This window comes from Amphiprion ocellaris, chromosome 5 (genome assembly GCF_022539595.1).
Source record: "Amphiprion ocellaris isolate individual 3 ecotype Okinawa chromosome 5, ASM2253959v1, whole genome shotgun sequence".
Classification (NCBI taxonomy): domain Eukaryota; kingdom Metazoa; phylum Chordata; class Actinopteri; family Pomacentridae; genus Amphiprion; species Amphiprion ocellaris.
The window spans coordinates 5031655-5048914 of record NC_072770.1 but is presented as its reverse complement, the minus strand read 5'-3'; the positions used below and the strand labels follow the sequence as shown (position 1 = coordinate 5048914).

Here is a 17260-nt window from a genome sequence, read left to right as displayed (position 1 = left end):
GTTTTGTTGAGTTTTAGGCGAGCTGGTGTGCTCAAGCTGTAATTAGCAGGGAAAGAGGACATTTCAGGAGCTGGAATGGATTATTTTTTTTATCGAAAAAAATTATAAATATGCAACTTTAATCCACATTGATAAGTTTATAGGGAGTTTAAAGATAGACATGAAATCTTGGTTTGGTTGTTCACTGAGATCTACATTTTAATAGCCACAATAACCCTATAGAGCCCATCGTAGCGCTGGTGCTATGATTGCATATTCACTTTTGATTGGCGGTAGATTGAAACCAGATCAGATAGATAAATCATTGTTTTTGCACATAAAATCTAGGGAATTACATGAACATTTTACACATTCACCAGGTCTCAGACCGCTTTTCCGTTGCAGAGATGGGTTTGTAAAAAAATACACAATAAAACACACATAACAAAAATCTTTGTAAACGAGACCACAGGATATTGTGCAACTTTTTTACATTTACAAATTTGAGAGATACAGCTATGCAATTTCTGTATTTTAAAATATATGTGAAAAAACAAAACTATTTTCTTTCTTTTTTTTAGGTTTATTGCACTTTTAAGCAATTTATTGTAGTAGTGAAGACATAAGTCAATATATATTATTAAAACTTGGGATATAAGGGTTATATTGATGTAAAGCAAATAAAAATATTCCAAAAAAAATGCACTGCAGTACAGGGCTACAACAAGAACAAAATCAATCATTTATCATCCTAACATTAAAACAAGAATTAAAGGACTTTAGCCTCAGCAGGATTTAGAAAACTTACATTTATCTTTAGTAGCTCCTTGTCTTTACAGGTCGCAGATGCTGCAATTTATTCAGAACACTGCGTCACTGAGACCAGGAAAGTGGATCACATCACTCCAGTTCTCACATTTTTTTGCAGTGGCTTTCTGTCACATAAACAACTTTCAAATTTGGCTGTTGGTTTACAAAACACTGTATGGTTTAGTGCCAAAATATATTTCTGATCTTCTGCAGGTCTGCTTACTGTCCCTTAGTGCAAACTAAAAATGGAGAGGCAGCATTCAGTCTGCATGAACTGCATATCTGACACACACTTGTAAGAAAAACTAAGAAAAAAAAATTTCAATGAAAGTAAATTTGGGGTAATTTATCCATATTTCGAACTGCACTGTGGCTTCAATGCAATTTTTATTCCTCTGTTTAAACTGTCTTATTCTATTTCATTCTGTTTTTATTGCCAGTTTTTTTTTTATCCTATTTGTGTCTGTTTCTATAGCATTGTGTCTCTTTTATATCTTTCCTTAATGCCTTTTATGTCTTATGTAAAGCACTTTGAATTCCCTGGTTGTTGAAAAGTGCAGAACAAATAAACCTGCATTGCCTTGGCCCCATATTCTTCACTCTCGTCCCACAACTGTTTTCACCATGAGCTACTCCAAGCTCATAATATTATCGATGTTTCTCTGTGTGCAGATACCCCAGGTGAGCTACGCCTCCACAGCTCCAGAGCTCAGTGACAACACCCGCTACGACTTCTTCTCCCGCGTGGTGCCTCCAGACACCTACCAGGCCCAGGCCATGGTGGACATTGTCAAGGCCATGCGCTGGAACTATGTGTCCACAGTGGCCTCAGAGGGGAACTACGGCGAGAGCGGTGTTGATGCTTTCATTCAGAAGTCTCGGGAGGATGGTGAGTACACTGGGCCTCATGTATCACTGCTGCCTGTCTAGAGCGAGGCGTGGGAAGACAGCTGTGCAAACTTGCTGTATTTTAGAAAGGTGAAGCTCCGAGACCTGCAAGCAAAAATCAATTAGTGATGTCAAATGTTAAATCTCTTCCAAGATCATGCAAACATCCAGAGGGTTGACTCACAGAATGTCTGTTTTGTTACAGCTACACATTTGGTTATGATCTCAATGGTTTTTGAAGCTCCTTTTAGTTATACAAGACTTACACTATAGAATTGATGTGTGTCATATGAAAGGTTTGCTGAAGCCGCTGAGCATTAACACCCAACAATACACCCTTGCACCACTTTAAAGAGCACTATACTGTGGTTTTAGCTTCAGAAAACCACCCTCAAATGAGAAAAAATGCATCCAAGCCTTGACACACTACACTGCTCTCCTGCTTGTGACCTTTGATACTCTTTCTACTTTCACATTTTTTGTCAGATTGTTGCTGCCACAATCCTCTCCCTCTTCCACTATCTCACTGTGTTGTAGCTATTTTGAAATGTTTTTAAATGTAGATATAACATCTAAAAATCCTTCAGAATTTATAGTTACAAATGCAACTCTCCTTTCATTACCAGACAGAATTGCATGTTTTATTTATACTTGATTTCACAGATTTTTTTGGGTGGAACAAGTGTCTAATTATTGATTTTATTGTAGAAAAATCAAACTACTCTCTAACCCTTAGATGTATAAATGTGTCAAAAAGTGAGGTCGCCTTCTTGCAATGTCTTTGTAATGAAAAGTTGTTATCATTTCATTTTCCAGCTATTCCTCAAAAAACGTGTTTTTAAAATAAATCCATTGAAATTTTTAAGTTACCTTTTATCATTTTTAAGAAATTGTAATTTTTTTATTACTACCCCAAGCTCTTTATCACTGATAATGTCATAGAAGAGGTGATGAAGTGTACAAACTTGGAGGGATGGAGAGCAGCAAGAGCTGGAGGAAAAGAGTGGAAAAATGTCAACAAAATGGATGTTGACATTCTTCTATTGCTGTTCTATGTAATATTCTTCTTTTTCAATTATCTAAATGTTCAAAATCTGTTATGAAGTGAAAAACATATTTCAAAATGAAATAATTCTTGTGTAGACCAAAATATAATAGAAACAATAATACAAATGATTATTCTTCACCAAAATGACAAAAATGCCATAAAAACACACTGATTCTTATATGGGGCATTTTTTTTTTAACCACTTATGGGAGAGTTTAGGGTCCAATCACTGGAGCATCTAAGGGTAAAAAAAAAATACAGAACATAGCAAAGATTATTTTCTAGTGTGATAAAAAGATTGTATATGGAACTTGAAAAAATATGACGGCTGGTCTACTCTGGCTGTGCAGTGAAGGCAATGCATCAGCTCCAGCTGCAGTCCTCCATCTTCATCTTCATCTTCTCAAATATATATTATATTTTATCTATTCAAATATTATTTAATAAGGAAATAAAAATACAAATGCAGGAATTTATAAGCATATAACATAAGACAAAATACAGAAAATATACCACAATATCAGAATTAAACAAAAATGCAACTGTAGAAGTTAAAAAATCAGTCAAGTCGGTCAATTGCATCTGACAGAATCGATTACATGAATAAAGTTCTTCCACCAGCTTCCTCTGTCCAACATTGCAGTCAAAAGATCTTTGCCTTACAGACCCGTGTCTTCTTCTAGCACCTTCCTTCATGTTGTGCTTGGCCTGCCAGCCCTTCTAATAGTAAAGCCATATAGTGATTTGCTGGTGAAGTGTGATTTCCAGGAGATGTTTTGTACCGTCTGAAACATTCTGGTAAAAGTTCCATCAATTCTTTTTGAGGGTGTCTTCATTAGTGACGAGGAGTCAGAGTCCATAAAGCCAAAATGGATCCCACTGAAGCCTTGAATACTCTCTTTTTGGTTGCCCTTTTAATAAGAGATGTCCATATCTTTGACAGAGAGTGCAATGCTCCCCAAGCTTTACCAAATGTTGTTTCTATATCATGCGCTGTGTCGTGTAGCCTCCAAGATATAGGAAATCATCAACTTTTTTGATTTCTGGTCCATCTAGTGCATGCAATGTCTCCCAAGATGTTGGGTTAAGGTGCATGAACTTCGTCTTTCCAGCATTCAGGAAAAGTCTGATCTGTCTTGTTTCTCACTCTACCCGATGCAGAAGGTCTTCTGGTTCACTGAGGGTGTTTTCCAGGAGGGCAATATCATCTGTGAATTGTAAGTTCTGGGAGGACTTCTTCAGACTGTCTTCTATTTTGACGACACTTTAGGGTCAGACCATCGGAGGGCAAGATTGCATTCTTTGGTGCATAGTCTAAGCAGATGATGAAGAGGAAAGGCACTAGAGGGTCTCCTTGAAACACTCCGGTGTCTATGGAGAAGTGATCTGTGTTGCCCTTGACTGCAGAAGTGTTGACATACATAACTTTTATTGCTTCAAGAATAGGTGGATGGATTCCATATGCCAGTAGAATTTGGAACATTTTGTTTCTGTCAGTTGAGTCGAATGAGTTCCATCCATTATCTATACACCGCTTAATCCTCACTAGGGTTGCGGGGCCGGGGGCTGGAGCCTATCCCAGCTGACTCAGGTGAAGGCAGGGGACACCCTAGACAGGTCACCAGTCTGTCACAGGGCCACATACAAAGACAAACAATCACTCTCACATTCACACCTACGGGCAATTTAGAATGATCAATTAACCTCAGCATATTTTTGGACTGTGGGAGGAAGCCGGAGTACCCGGAGAAAACCCACGCATGCACAGGGAGAACATGCAAACTCCATGCAGAAAGATCCCGGGAAAGCCGGGACGTGAACCAGGGATCTTCTCGCTGCAAGGCGAAAGTGCTAACCACTACACCACTGTGCAGCCCATCGAATGAGTTATTTATAAAATAAAACAAATAAAATATTTCTAATTCTATTATGTAAAAGAAACTTAAAACTTACAAATGCAGAGTGGGAAAGAAGCATGACTGAAAATTGCACATTTCTATATCCATTGCAGCAGTGTGTTGTGTGTCTATTTCAATGCGTTGTTTTGGCTTTCTGGCCTGAATGTTGTCTGTTATGTTTGGGCTCCTTGGGTCTCATCACCGATCCACCAGTATAAAACTGCCAGCAGACATCTGTAAACATGCTCAGACAAGCAAAGCAAAGACCACCACAAACAGCACCCGAGCCAAATTAAACTGCTATATTGGTTGAGCATCTCGCAGTTTTCTGAGGAGCTGATGAAAACCAAACCAATTCTGATGAGATATTCATGTGGCTCTCTATCTTCTGGATGTGTGCTGTCATAATAACTAAGACAGTCTATCAGGCCTGAGTTTCTGAATTTACTCAGAGATTTCATGTCATCTAGAGTGAGAAAAAGGCTGTTGTTAAGGCGTATACATTTGCATATCATCAAACCATTTAATTAACAGTAATATTATGTCTTTACTGAAAATTTGATTCTATGTCACAAAGGTTGAGCCCTGTAACCCCAAAACATTTGACTTCACTCCGTTTACACAATCAATATGGAGTCAAAATACCCATTTTGTGGTGGAGAAACAAGGTGGCTGCTTTTGAGAGACACAGTTTCACCCCCCGTTATTAAATGTTGTGTACTGTACGAGTCTTTGGACCCTCCTCTCTTTGCACTAAGCCCTTCCCCCACAAATTACTGTATAGAATCAGTTCCCAAAGTACTTGAGTGTTTTGGTTGACTAAGTGCAAGAGTAATTAAAAGGACGCGACTTTTAAGATGCCCTGGTCATGTCTCTGGCTTGCATTGTGCCTGGATGGAATGAGACTAATTTGGCTGTAGTTGCTCATCAACTATGTTTGTCACTCGCTGAACTTTTAAACTCTTTGGCACAAGTCAGGTGCAGCAGAGGGGTGGGAAAAAAGAGAAAAAACTAAAACAAATGCTTCAAAACATAATAGCAATTTCATGTCAGCTGGACAATAAGGAAGTGCATGTCAGTAAATTGTGAATGTTTATAGAGAAATAGTGTCCAGATGTCAGTAGAATATACTAACTATGTTGAGGTGATGTTATTTTATTGCAACAAATTGGGTTAGATTCAAGAACTCACAAGAGGCCATATTCGGTGCCATCAAAGATAATATATAATAAATCTAACTTATCATTCACGTGAAATGTGGACACACTGGAACTGTTATTGTCCAATTCCCAAATCATGGAACTCTAAACTCAGCTTTAAGCACATAACCAACAGAAAAGGAACAAACAGTGCCCGAACATAGTACAAAATCTTTAATGTGTTTAAATGAACAATAATGTCATCCCATTTTACATTTAGTCAGTCATTTAATATCAATGTTTTGCAGAATAGACTACAGTTATCTATATCAGAAAAACATGATTGTAGCATTTTATCAATCAAGTCTTCCACAAAAGCTGATAAATGATTAAACTAATTCATTGCCATTAAACTAGCCTTTAGGGGAATGCAATGAGCATTTGTTTTCTATTTATAAACCTTAAAATGAATCCACATATCAACAAAGTAATGTAGTAATAATTATACTGTAGTTTAAGGAAAACTGTCATTATCTTTAACCCTAATCTGCAGTCTTTATATTTTCGGTGTTTGGATTACTGTTTTTGTCTTTCATGGACAAATTTTAAGTATTATTTTAATACTATTAAGCATATATTAAACATTTCTTTGTAACTTGCATGTACAAATTTTAAGTATTATTTTAATACTATTTAACAGTAAATATTTGATTCTCATTATTTTTTCTCAACCAGATATTTGGTACAGGAGGCAGTTTAATTCAGTAGCATTAGGTTATTCAGTTTATTCTGTAAGTTTATTTGTAGCCTATATAGTATATAAAATGAATGTTGCATTGAAAACGTTATCTGTACTAAGTTCATCCAGGCTTGTTTAAGATATGAGTTGATGAATCTGCTAACTAATCTGCTCTGAAAAAACAGAGATGCTGGTGGTTAAGTATTTTTTTCTGGCATGTAATTAACATTCAGTTTGAGCTGTTAATCAAAATTATTTTCTGTATCGTGTGCTCTTACACTATTTAGGGAGCAAATTCCTAAGACTGGGGAAAGATTTTATGTTATTAAATGGTAAATATACCTTTAATTCACTGCTGAGCTCATGCTCCTGCTTTGCCACATAGCATTGTTTTGAGCTGAATGCATCAAGAAACCAACCTGAAAAGACAAATTATCTAAGTCAGCTCCCACAGCACCAACCCCAGCAGCCACCTGCTTGGAGCTGCACCAGCACAGCGTTGTCTTTCGCTCCCTGAAGGGAGACCGCATATATAACTGAATACAATGTGGGGAAAAACAACAAAAAAAAAAAAAAAAAAAAAAAAAACAGATGATGAAAGGTAAATATGAATTCCAGGTGGCTTTTTTGATCTCTGCTTTTGTAGCTCTCTTCCTTGGCAAAAAGTGCCTGGAGATGTGTTCTTCTTGGTGGAGTATCTGCGGCGAGCAGCTTCTCATCTCCTATGCACTGAGCCGGGGTGTGACCTACCCTAAAGGGAAAGATATGAGGGCAGATGTAGGATACACAGACAACAAAAGAAATCAGTTTGCTTGTAAAGGCAACTTCAAGAATCATGAAATGTCTGCTGTCTTTGACAAGTTAAGCCAGAACGTATAGTGCCGACTGTGCCATGAAAAAGCATTTGCCCCCTTCTCGAAATCTTATTTTTTTTAGTATTTCCCCCACTTTAAGACAATCAAACAAATTTAAGTATTACACAAAGATAACCAAAGTAAACACAAAGTGCAGTTTTTAAATGATGATTTAATGTTTATAAGAGAAAAAAACTATCCAACCCTACCTGACCCTGTCTGGAAAAAGTAATTGCCCCCCTTGTTAAATCATGAATTGACTGTGACTAATCACATTTTTTGGAAAGCGACAGACAGGCTTGGGGTCGGCGTCCGATGAGACCCGCTGGAGCAGGCAGGGGATGGCCACGGGCAGCACGGCAAAGTCCGTGAAGACAGACAAGTCCAGGAGAGAGCTGGTGGCAGTGGCTTCTCTGGGCAGGCAGCTTAAATCCCAAAGACGGCGGTTACGGGAGGTAGGCAGACAGGCGAGCAAGGGACAGGATGGACCGGCGGAAACACAGAGGTAGCTGATGCTGCGATCCAGTGGGGGAGTGAAAAGTAAACTTGGGCTTTATTGGTGCTGCGATGAGATGCAGCTGTGCTCCCTCCACCGCTGTACCCAATACGCCGCTGAGTGCTGAAGAGGCGCGATGTTAAGAGGGGGAGGAACAGAGGAAAAGTGAGAGTGACAGGCAGGTTGTGTGGAAGACTGACAGACAGACAGGATGGAATGAAAGTTGGAGACAAGCGAGGGAGAAGAGGATGAAGGACCAGGAACAAGAGAGGGATGGATCAGAGACAGACAGAGACAGGGACAGAGCCAAGGGGGAGAGAGAGTGACAGAAGGAGGGAGAGAGGGAGGAAGAGAAGGGAAGAGGAAGAGAGAAACAGACAGAACAGGGGGGTCAAGCAGGAACCCTGACACTGCTGACCAAAAAGTACATAAAGGCTCATCTTACTTTTAGAAGCAAACATCTGAACGATCCCCACGACTTTTGGGAGAATGTTCTCTGGTAGAAAGTTGAACTTTTTGGAAGGTGCGTCTCGTTACATCTAGCGTACAAGTAACACAGCATTTCAGAAAAAGATCATCATACCAGTCAAACATGGTGGTCATTTGTTTGTGACCTCAAGCTGAAGAACACTTGGGTTCTGCAGCAGGACAATGATCCAAAACACACCAGCAAGTCGACTTCTGAATGGCTTTAAAAAAAAAAAACAAAAAAAACAAAATGAAGGTTGTGGAGTGGCCTAGTCAAAGTCCGGACTTGAATCTGATTGAAATGCTGTGGCATGACCCTAAAAAAGCCGTTCATACTCGAAAATCCTCTAGTGTTGCTGAATTAAAACAATTCTGCAAAGAAGGATGGGCCAAAATATCTCCACAGAGATGTAAAGGACTCATTGCCAGTTACAGAAAACACCTGATTTCAGTTGTTACTGCTGAGGGTGGCCCAACCAGTTATTAGGTTTAGGAGGCAATTACTTTTCACACAGGGCCAGGTGGCTATGAATAGTTATTTTCCATAATAAATAAAATCATCATTTAAAAACTGCCATTTGTGTTTACTTTGGTTATCTTTGTCTGATATGTACATTTGTTTGATGGTCTTAAACATTGAAGTTGGGAAAAAATGCAAAAAAAAAATAAGAATTTGAGGAGGGGCAAATACTTTTTTCACAGTATTGTATACTGCTGACAGTAATGTATATGTAATTTAGTTTGTATGCTGTTTTGTTTTGAACCTACATTTTCTTGACTTTCTGTTCAGTGCTACAGATTAGAGGACTTTTTCTTGCCAAGCAGCATCTTATAGTTCTGTTCAGTGAATGAAGTAATCAAAGCAAAGAGCAGGATAAATAGACCCTATAAGCTTCAAAGTAGGTTGTTATGTCCCCAAATAATTTGGTAGGTGTCTCTTGAATGATGTATGCCTGGCTGACACAGACACTAGATGCTTTATTTCTTTAATTTCAAGGAACCTATTTTATGAAACTCACACATAGTTTCTGAAATGGAAAGTTCATAATGGTCATCTGGGGTCTTCCTCATGGTCTCTTACTTCTTACTACTTTGGTATTTATGAATATAAGATTGTGTCTGAGCACAGCCTCTAGGAAACAAACAGGAGACAGAGAGACCAGTCAAGTGTGGGCAGAAGAAGTCCGGAGAGTCCTATCTTTGACTACAGACAGCCCTTCTCTGCAGAGATGTTGATTACTATGGAGCGTGCCCCAATAGATGTCATTAATCAAGTTAATGAAACACAATGTCAATAAGAACCCTAACAAGATTCCCTTGCAAACCGATGGCCTGCCTGACATCAACATGAGAAACCCTGCTAATGGAGTAACTGCCATCCCTGCGTGACAAGGAGGATTACAAGCATTAGCCACAAAGTTGGGATGAATAAGCACATGCAGTTAATTTAAAATGAACAAGAAAAAAAAAACTAGCACAAACAACTCTGTATTGCTCCTGGGTGATTTATTTGTAGACTCAGAGAACAGACAATATTAGACTGGGTTGAGGTTATTCCTGGTAACAGAAAGTAAAATATTAACTCAGCAGCAGAAAGGGGAGCATAATTATGTTTTTAGTCTCATTAAACTATTTTTAGAGTCATTAGAAGCGGTGTCTATTTAATTGATAAGGTTGGTGAGATTCTAAGTGTATCTTAGGAAACACTAAAACACCAGCTACTGTATGCGTTGTCTGAAATAAATAGATTTTTCCAAGTCTGTCTGTTTTAAATAACATGTAAATCTTTAAAAACAGCTCATAAAAGGCTAAATAGTTTCCTTTGTACTTTCAACAAATGTTAATGAAAAACATGCAAAACGGGTATTGAGGACTATTTTTAGGCCCAAGTTAATAAAGAATTATTTTCATAATATGGTCATTTACCACATTAAAAATGTCTAGACTGTATTTCTAATTAATTTAATGTTATCTTAAATGAAAAAAAATATGATTTTCTTTCAGAAATAAGGACATTTCTAGGTGATCCCAAACTTTTGAATGGTAGTATACTTGGTGCATCACTAAATACTTATAGCAGCAAGTTGATGTATGGAGGCATGACCTCCATACATCAAGTACAGCGCATGTGTGCATCATAATGCAATGCAGAATGTCCCACTCTTTGCAATGGTGTGAGCACAGTGGAGCTTTATTGCACAGGGGAAATAGCTATATCAGGCTATGGGTATGCAAACACAGCTTGTTCTTAGATGACATGAAGAAACATATAGAATACCATTAGACAGTACAAATAGACATGCAAATTGCAAGATATAGCAATGGGAAAAACCACACAGCAGACTGGGTGATTGGATTAGAGGGAAGCATGGCTCCACCCAGAGCAACAGGGAGACGTGAACATCTGTATTCTAAATGACCGCAGTCACCCTGGGAGGAGATCACAGCACACTCAGCGAATGTTCCTGCTTCTATCCATATGGCCTTTTAATCTCCACTTCACACCCGCGTGTGGTGTGTCAGCCGGTTATGTCTTTATTTATTATTTGACATCATGCAAATGACCCCAGAGTGCCTCAGATATGTCCTTTTGCAATTTGTTTAAACAATTACTTGTCACTGGTTAATTGGGCAAATCGAATGGCTGAATAATCATCACTCATCTGATGCAGCTTTCCTCTCTCTCTGTCTGTCACCGACATAATAGTTATGTATCGCTCTTAATGCAGTGACACAGTACAAGGCAATTTCCTTAAGTAAGCGCTGCTATTGAACTTTGTTCTGTAGCTATACTCCAGAGAAACATGAACTAACCAAAGATATTCATGTGACATCTCCGTGAACTTATGGACACGGTGAAGCAAGTGTACAAGATGACCGCTTTGGGAGCATGCGCTTTGTAGTGTAAATGTACTTTAAATAATATTCAAGTGGTGAAGAAAATTAGCAAAACTATGTGCTGCAGATTCAGTCACAAGCGCAGAGAAAACCACAGCAATGGATTAGGGTGTGGGGGAGGTTACAGGGGATGCTGCAGTTTAATTTAGCCTGAAGTACCCAGGGGATGCTGCACAAATTGGCCAAAAAAAAAGAGGGTTATTGGAATGTGAAGTGGTACACATAACGTGGTGGTGGTGGTGATGGTGGTGTGTGTGTGTGTGTGTGTGTGTGTGTGTGTGTGTGTGTGTGTGTGTGTGCGTGTGTGTGTGTGTGGTGGGGGTTTATGAGTTGAGGAGTTGGACTGCCCTGGTACAAAGGTAGACCTTCTCCTCTGTGTCCTGCATGCAGGGCAGCGACCAGAAGGAAGCCACTCAAATGCTGACATGAGAGCATGTGAGGGTCACGGATGATCCGGTTTGCCAGTCTACATGTTAAATGTTCATACACTGCAGACAGAGTTCTGAGAGGAAGTCCTATCATTTTTGAGCAGACAGTGACAGTCCTCTGCAGGTGGTTTCTGTTCTGGAGGCTGATGGAGTAGAATCAGCAGGTGATGGAGAAGGTGATGGTGCTCTCTATGAAGGAGTAATAGAATGTCTGGAGAATGTTCTTATTTACTCCAAAAGAGTTGAGCTTCCTTAGGAGATACTGCCTCTGGTGACATTTCCTGATAATCTCTGTGTTAGAGAAGAATTTCAGCTGGCTGTCAAAGATGGTACCCAGATATTTGTACTCCTCCACAAGCTCAACAGGCATCCCATGGATGGTGGTGGTGACAGCTGTAGCCAGCGCCATCTTCTTGTTGGAAAAGGTCACCACCATCTCCTTGGTTTTTTTTTAACATTCAGCTCCAGACAACAGTTGTCACACCAGTCCACAAACTCCTGGAGGACTGAGCTGTGAAGGTGTGAGCTGAACTGTGAAGGTCCTGACTGAGAAGGTTCTGACAGCAGAGACAGGAGGACTGTGTCGTCTGCATATTTGACAGGTGGGAATTGGGCTGTGTGGATCTGCAGTCATCCATGTATAGTATGAAGAGTAGTGGAGAGAGGACACAGCTCTGAGGAGACCCAGTGGAGATATGTTGTAGATCAGAGAAGGTGTTGTTGACCCATACTCTCTGTGATCTGTGGGTTAAAAAGTCCAATAACCACAGGATGAGCTGATCATCCAGGTGGAAGCAGGAGGAGAGTCTGTGAGCCAGGATGTGAGGCTGGAAGGTGTTAAATGCCGAGCAGAAGTCGGCAAACAGGAGTCTTGCTGAGGTGTTTGGGTGTTCCAAGTGACTGTGTAAAGTGTCCTGAATGAATATTTTGGCATCATCAACACCTCTGCTCGAACGATATGCAAATTGGAGAGGGTCAATCTGTGAGTTAGTTACTCTGATGACGTGTTGTTTCACAAATCTCTCCATTGCCTTCATCACGAGGGGGGTGAGAGCCACAGGTCTGAAGTCGTTGAGTACTTTTGTTGTACTCTTCTTTGGGATGGGGATGACTGTGGAATGTTTCCACAACAGAGGAACTGTTCAGCTGTCCAGGGAGTTTTGGAACATGGTCTGAAAAACACCTCCCAGCTGTTCCGCATAGTGCCTAAGCACACAACCACTGATGTTGTCCGGGCCGGGTGAGCTGGTCTCTCTAGTCCTCCTCAGGGCTCTCGTCACATCCTCTATGTAGAAGGTGAGTGTACAGTCAGTGGGTTGAAGTGTGGTCTTAATCTCTTCCAGCTGTGCGGTGTTGTCTCTTTCAAATCTGGTGTAAAAAGAGTTGAGGTCATTGGGAAGAGATGCAGGGCTGCCAGGCTTCCCACTCTTTCCCTGAAATTATTTTCCAGGACTTTTCCAGGACATTTTCAGCCAGTACAGATACACGTTATCACGTCATACACTAATACATTCCCGTTCCCCTCTTTCTTTGGAAGTGTTTTTTACTACAGTTGTAACTTGCATTTAACCAGATTGTTTCTATATTTATTACTCAGACATTTGATGTGCAGTCTATGGCTGTAATTTATCTATGAACAATAATTATGACAAATGTATCATAGAATAATGCAAACACACCCACAGATTACAGAATAGCACTTCACTAGCATGATAAACTGGAGTTATAGTGTTCAACTGGGTAATTCCCAACCCAACTTTCTCTTCTCTCTTACTTTCTCTGGTGCAATTCATTTAAAAATATTTGTATAGAGTCGCGCATATATATATATATATATATATATATATATATATATATATATATATATATATGTATACATATATATATATATATATATATATATATATATATATATATATATATATACGTATACATATATATGTATATATGTATATATATATATATATATATATATATATATATATATATACATACATATATACATATATGTATATATGTATATATATATACATATATATATATATATATATATATATATATATATATATATATATATATATATATATATATATATATATACATATATATATATATGTATGTATATATATATTATATGCCTTAATGTTGCCCAGAAGATAAGGTGACAACAGACATGCATGCGCATAACTTTTAACCCGTTTGCATTGACATTGGGAGGATAAATATTTTCCAGGAAAAGTTAACCGTTTCCAGGACATTTAACCGTTTTTTCTCATTTTTCACGTTTTCTATGACTGGAAAATTGGTCAATCATTTTCCAGGTTTTCCAGGACACGTGGGAACTCTGGCTGCTACCGTCCACATGGATGGTGTTTTGGTAGTTGGTAACAGTGTTCACAGTGGCCACGTTCTTCAGGCCTTGCCAAGCTGAGCGGATGTTCCCCTGTGTGGATTTATCCTCAATTTTGCTTTTGTACTTCAGCTTAGCTGCTTTTATGGCATGCTTAACTTGTCTGTTGAACTCTTTTTTCTCTAGTTCAGAACCAGTGAAAAAGACTATTTTCTTCTTGTTAAGGAGATAATCTATGTAGCGTACAAGAATGACACAGAAATAACAAAACACACATAGGAACTGAATGCAATAAGCTTTATTCAGGTATGTAATACACTTTGGGAAATTTTGGAGCAAGCTAATTTAATGTAAAGTTTGGACAAGATACATGGATTAAAGATTCCTAAATCTGCTTCTGTCTTTTTAACTCTTAAGAAGGGGAAGGATTTCAATTAGAGAGCAAGAGACAATAATGTAAATTCGACAGCTCATGCAACTAATCTGGATTACAATTCTGCAACTAATCCATACAGTTTGTCTTCATTAAAACATATCAATATCACGTTCATCAGAGGGATAAGATTTTCTGAGCTCTTACTAAGCACTTTCTTAATGGCTTCATATTATCATCAGTAGAACAGATTTACATGTTCCATTATTCAGTAGAATACAGATTCAGTGGCAGCTTGTGAGGTGACATGATATTTTGACTTAAAACTATTTTACATTACAAAACAGTACTTTGAGATATTAAGTGAATAAATGCAAGAATTAACTAGGTTTGACCTGTCAGTCACTGTTATGTAACTGCAGTGTTTAATTCAATACATCAATATAGAGTATTTATATTTAAATTATAATGAATAATCTATCCATTATCTATACACAGCTTAATACTCATTAGGGTCGCGGGGGGCTGGAGTCTATCCCAGATGACTTAGGGTGAAGGCAGGGGACACCTGGACAGGTCACCAGTCTATCACAGGGCTACATATAGAGGCAAACAATCACACTCGTACTCACACCTACGGACAACTTGGAGTTACCAATTAACTTGAGCATGTTTTTGGACTGTGGGAGGAAGCTGGAGCACTGGGAGAAAACCCACACATGCACAGAGAGAACATGTAAACTCCATGCAGAAAGGTCCAGGGAAGGGGGGGGTTGTGAACCGAGGATCTGCTAGGCGAAAGTGCTAACCACCAAGCCACTGCAGCCCTGTAATGATTAATGATTAACGAAATTACATTTCATGTAAATTTGTTTCTATGTGAGACAAATATCATAAAGGAAATGTCATGCATTTCTATGATATGTGGCAATACGCATTTATGTACTGTCGTCTCTGCACGCACCATGCATGCAACAGTCAGTTAAACAGCTTTCTTTCACACCAACTCCATAGACAGTATCCAGGTTTGTCCACAGGTTAATTAATTAGGAAAGGGGGAAACTGAAAATAAATGCAGAAAATATAATTACAATCAAGCTGTCATACACTAGACAAATGGGTAAATAAACCCAGCTTATAAATACAAGCAGTTTGCCTTTATTGTGTTAAATCTGCAATGTAAATGCAAACAATGACAATGAAGCACGTATCTCTGGATTATTAAACAGTCCCTCTAGGATTTTGCGGGTGTTTTTCAAGATTGTTGCGGACTAAAATGCCTGAATTCGCGGCAGCTTTTCTAAAAAATTGCAATGTAAGTTGCAATGTTTGAAGCGTATTTGTTGTGATGAAATTGCAGGAGACAGTGACAATTGCTAAAAAGTTGCATTTTTTTCAGCTTTTAGAACATGTTTCAACATTGTAATTTACAATATTTATTCTGAAAATAATTCTTTCATTACGCTCCAACACATTTACACAAAAACTGGCATACCATGGTGGGAAATTAGCTACAGCCAGATACTGGTTTAACATGAAGTGGCTGGTAGATTTAAGGCCGCTGAGGTAGCGTTCACTTGTTGCCATGGTTACAGTGATGCCGTCTCAATGGGAAATCCTTAACAAATCCGTGGATCCAGACTTTAAGCCACATCACTGCCAAAATTGAATCACTTGGTCCTTGTGTCATTTCTGACCTTCCTTGAAAATTTTGTTGCTAACAAAGGAATGATCATAATTAGTTAACATAGACAGTGTTAGCAAAGGCAAACATTATGCACATTAGCGTACCATTTTCTGCTTATAACATTGCTATCTCTTCAATAATGAACATGAAACAAAATATACATACTGACGATGCTGCCACAAAACCTAACGCTGGAGCAGATGGATGCAGATAACTCCAGGTTGTCTCTCTGACGACATTCCCTCTCTCAGAGGTAGAATATTTCCTGAATCAAGTCACATGACATGACTGTATGATCAACTCAGAAAACGATCACTAACGGTCACCAGGAGGTGCTGTAACTAACATAAATCTCAACTGTAACAGAACACATTTTTATACTTTTATAATGTCAACTACCTTGAACAAAATATTTTGCAAAGACCACCAAGCTAATTTTTTCATGGTTCAGTGACAGTGTTGCCCTTTCTGTTTCTCTTTCCAGTATCCTGTAAACTCAGCCATACCAGAACCAAACAACCCTCTGATAAGCACATACACAGTATTCACACATTCTGGCCACTTAATGATCTACACCTTCAAAATCAAGTGCAATCCAGAACAGCAGCTCAGCAATAAACTGTCCATTTACAAAGATACTAATGTTTGGTTGTGATTGACATTGTCAGATTAATAAGTTACCTATATGCTAATTATCCAGATTGTGTTTTGCAGCAGTTTTTTTTTTCATTTTTATTTTTTATACTGAATAGTTTATTAAGAGGTGGTTTCTACTGTCCACTAATTTTCCACCCCGTTTAGTAAAAACAAGTGGGATGATTATTATAAACAGTACAGGTGTTAACTACAACTGCAATGACAAACACAGTTGAATTCACACTATGAAAATAGGTCTTTATAAGCTCATAAAGGTATATGGCAGAGCTTCAGTAATAACAACAAAAGCATTCAGAAAGAGCAGTTCTCCGCCTAGGCTGCTCAGTCATTGTAGGATTTCCGACGAATTAAATCTTTAAAACATTCGTGGCTCGCAGCGGTCGATTTGTTGTAGGATCGCAATCATGTGATCATCAGCAGGCAGCTGATGTAGTGTTCACTTGTTGTCATAGTTACATGCCACTATCTTGCAATGATACAGAAATCTTTAACAAATTCAAGCATCCAGACTATAAAGCCGCATCACTGCAAAAATCTAACCAGTTGGT

At 38.6% G+C, this 17260-nt stretch overlaps 1 protein-coding gene across 1 annotated transcript in view; it reads left to right on the top strand.

Moving 5' to 3' along the window:
• Nucleotides 1-17260, top strand: part of LOC111569772 (metabotropic glutamate receptor 4-like) — a 254424-nt gene that overhangs the window by 115126 nt on the left and 122038 nt on the right. The window contains exon 3 of the mRNA XM_023272120.3: nt 1462-1678. Coding sequence (XP_023127888.1) covers nt 1462-1678 — 217 coding nt within the window. The remainder of the gene's footprint in view (nt 1-1461; nt 1679-17260) is intronic.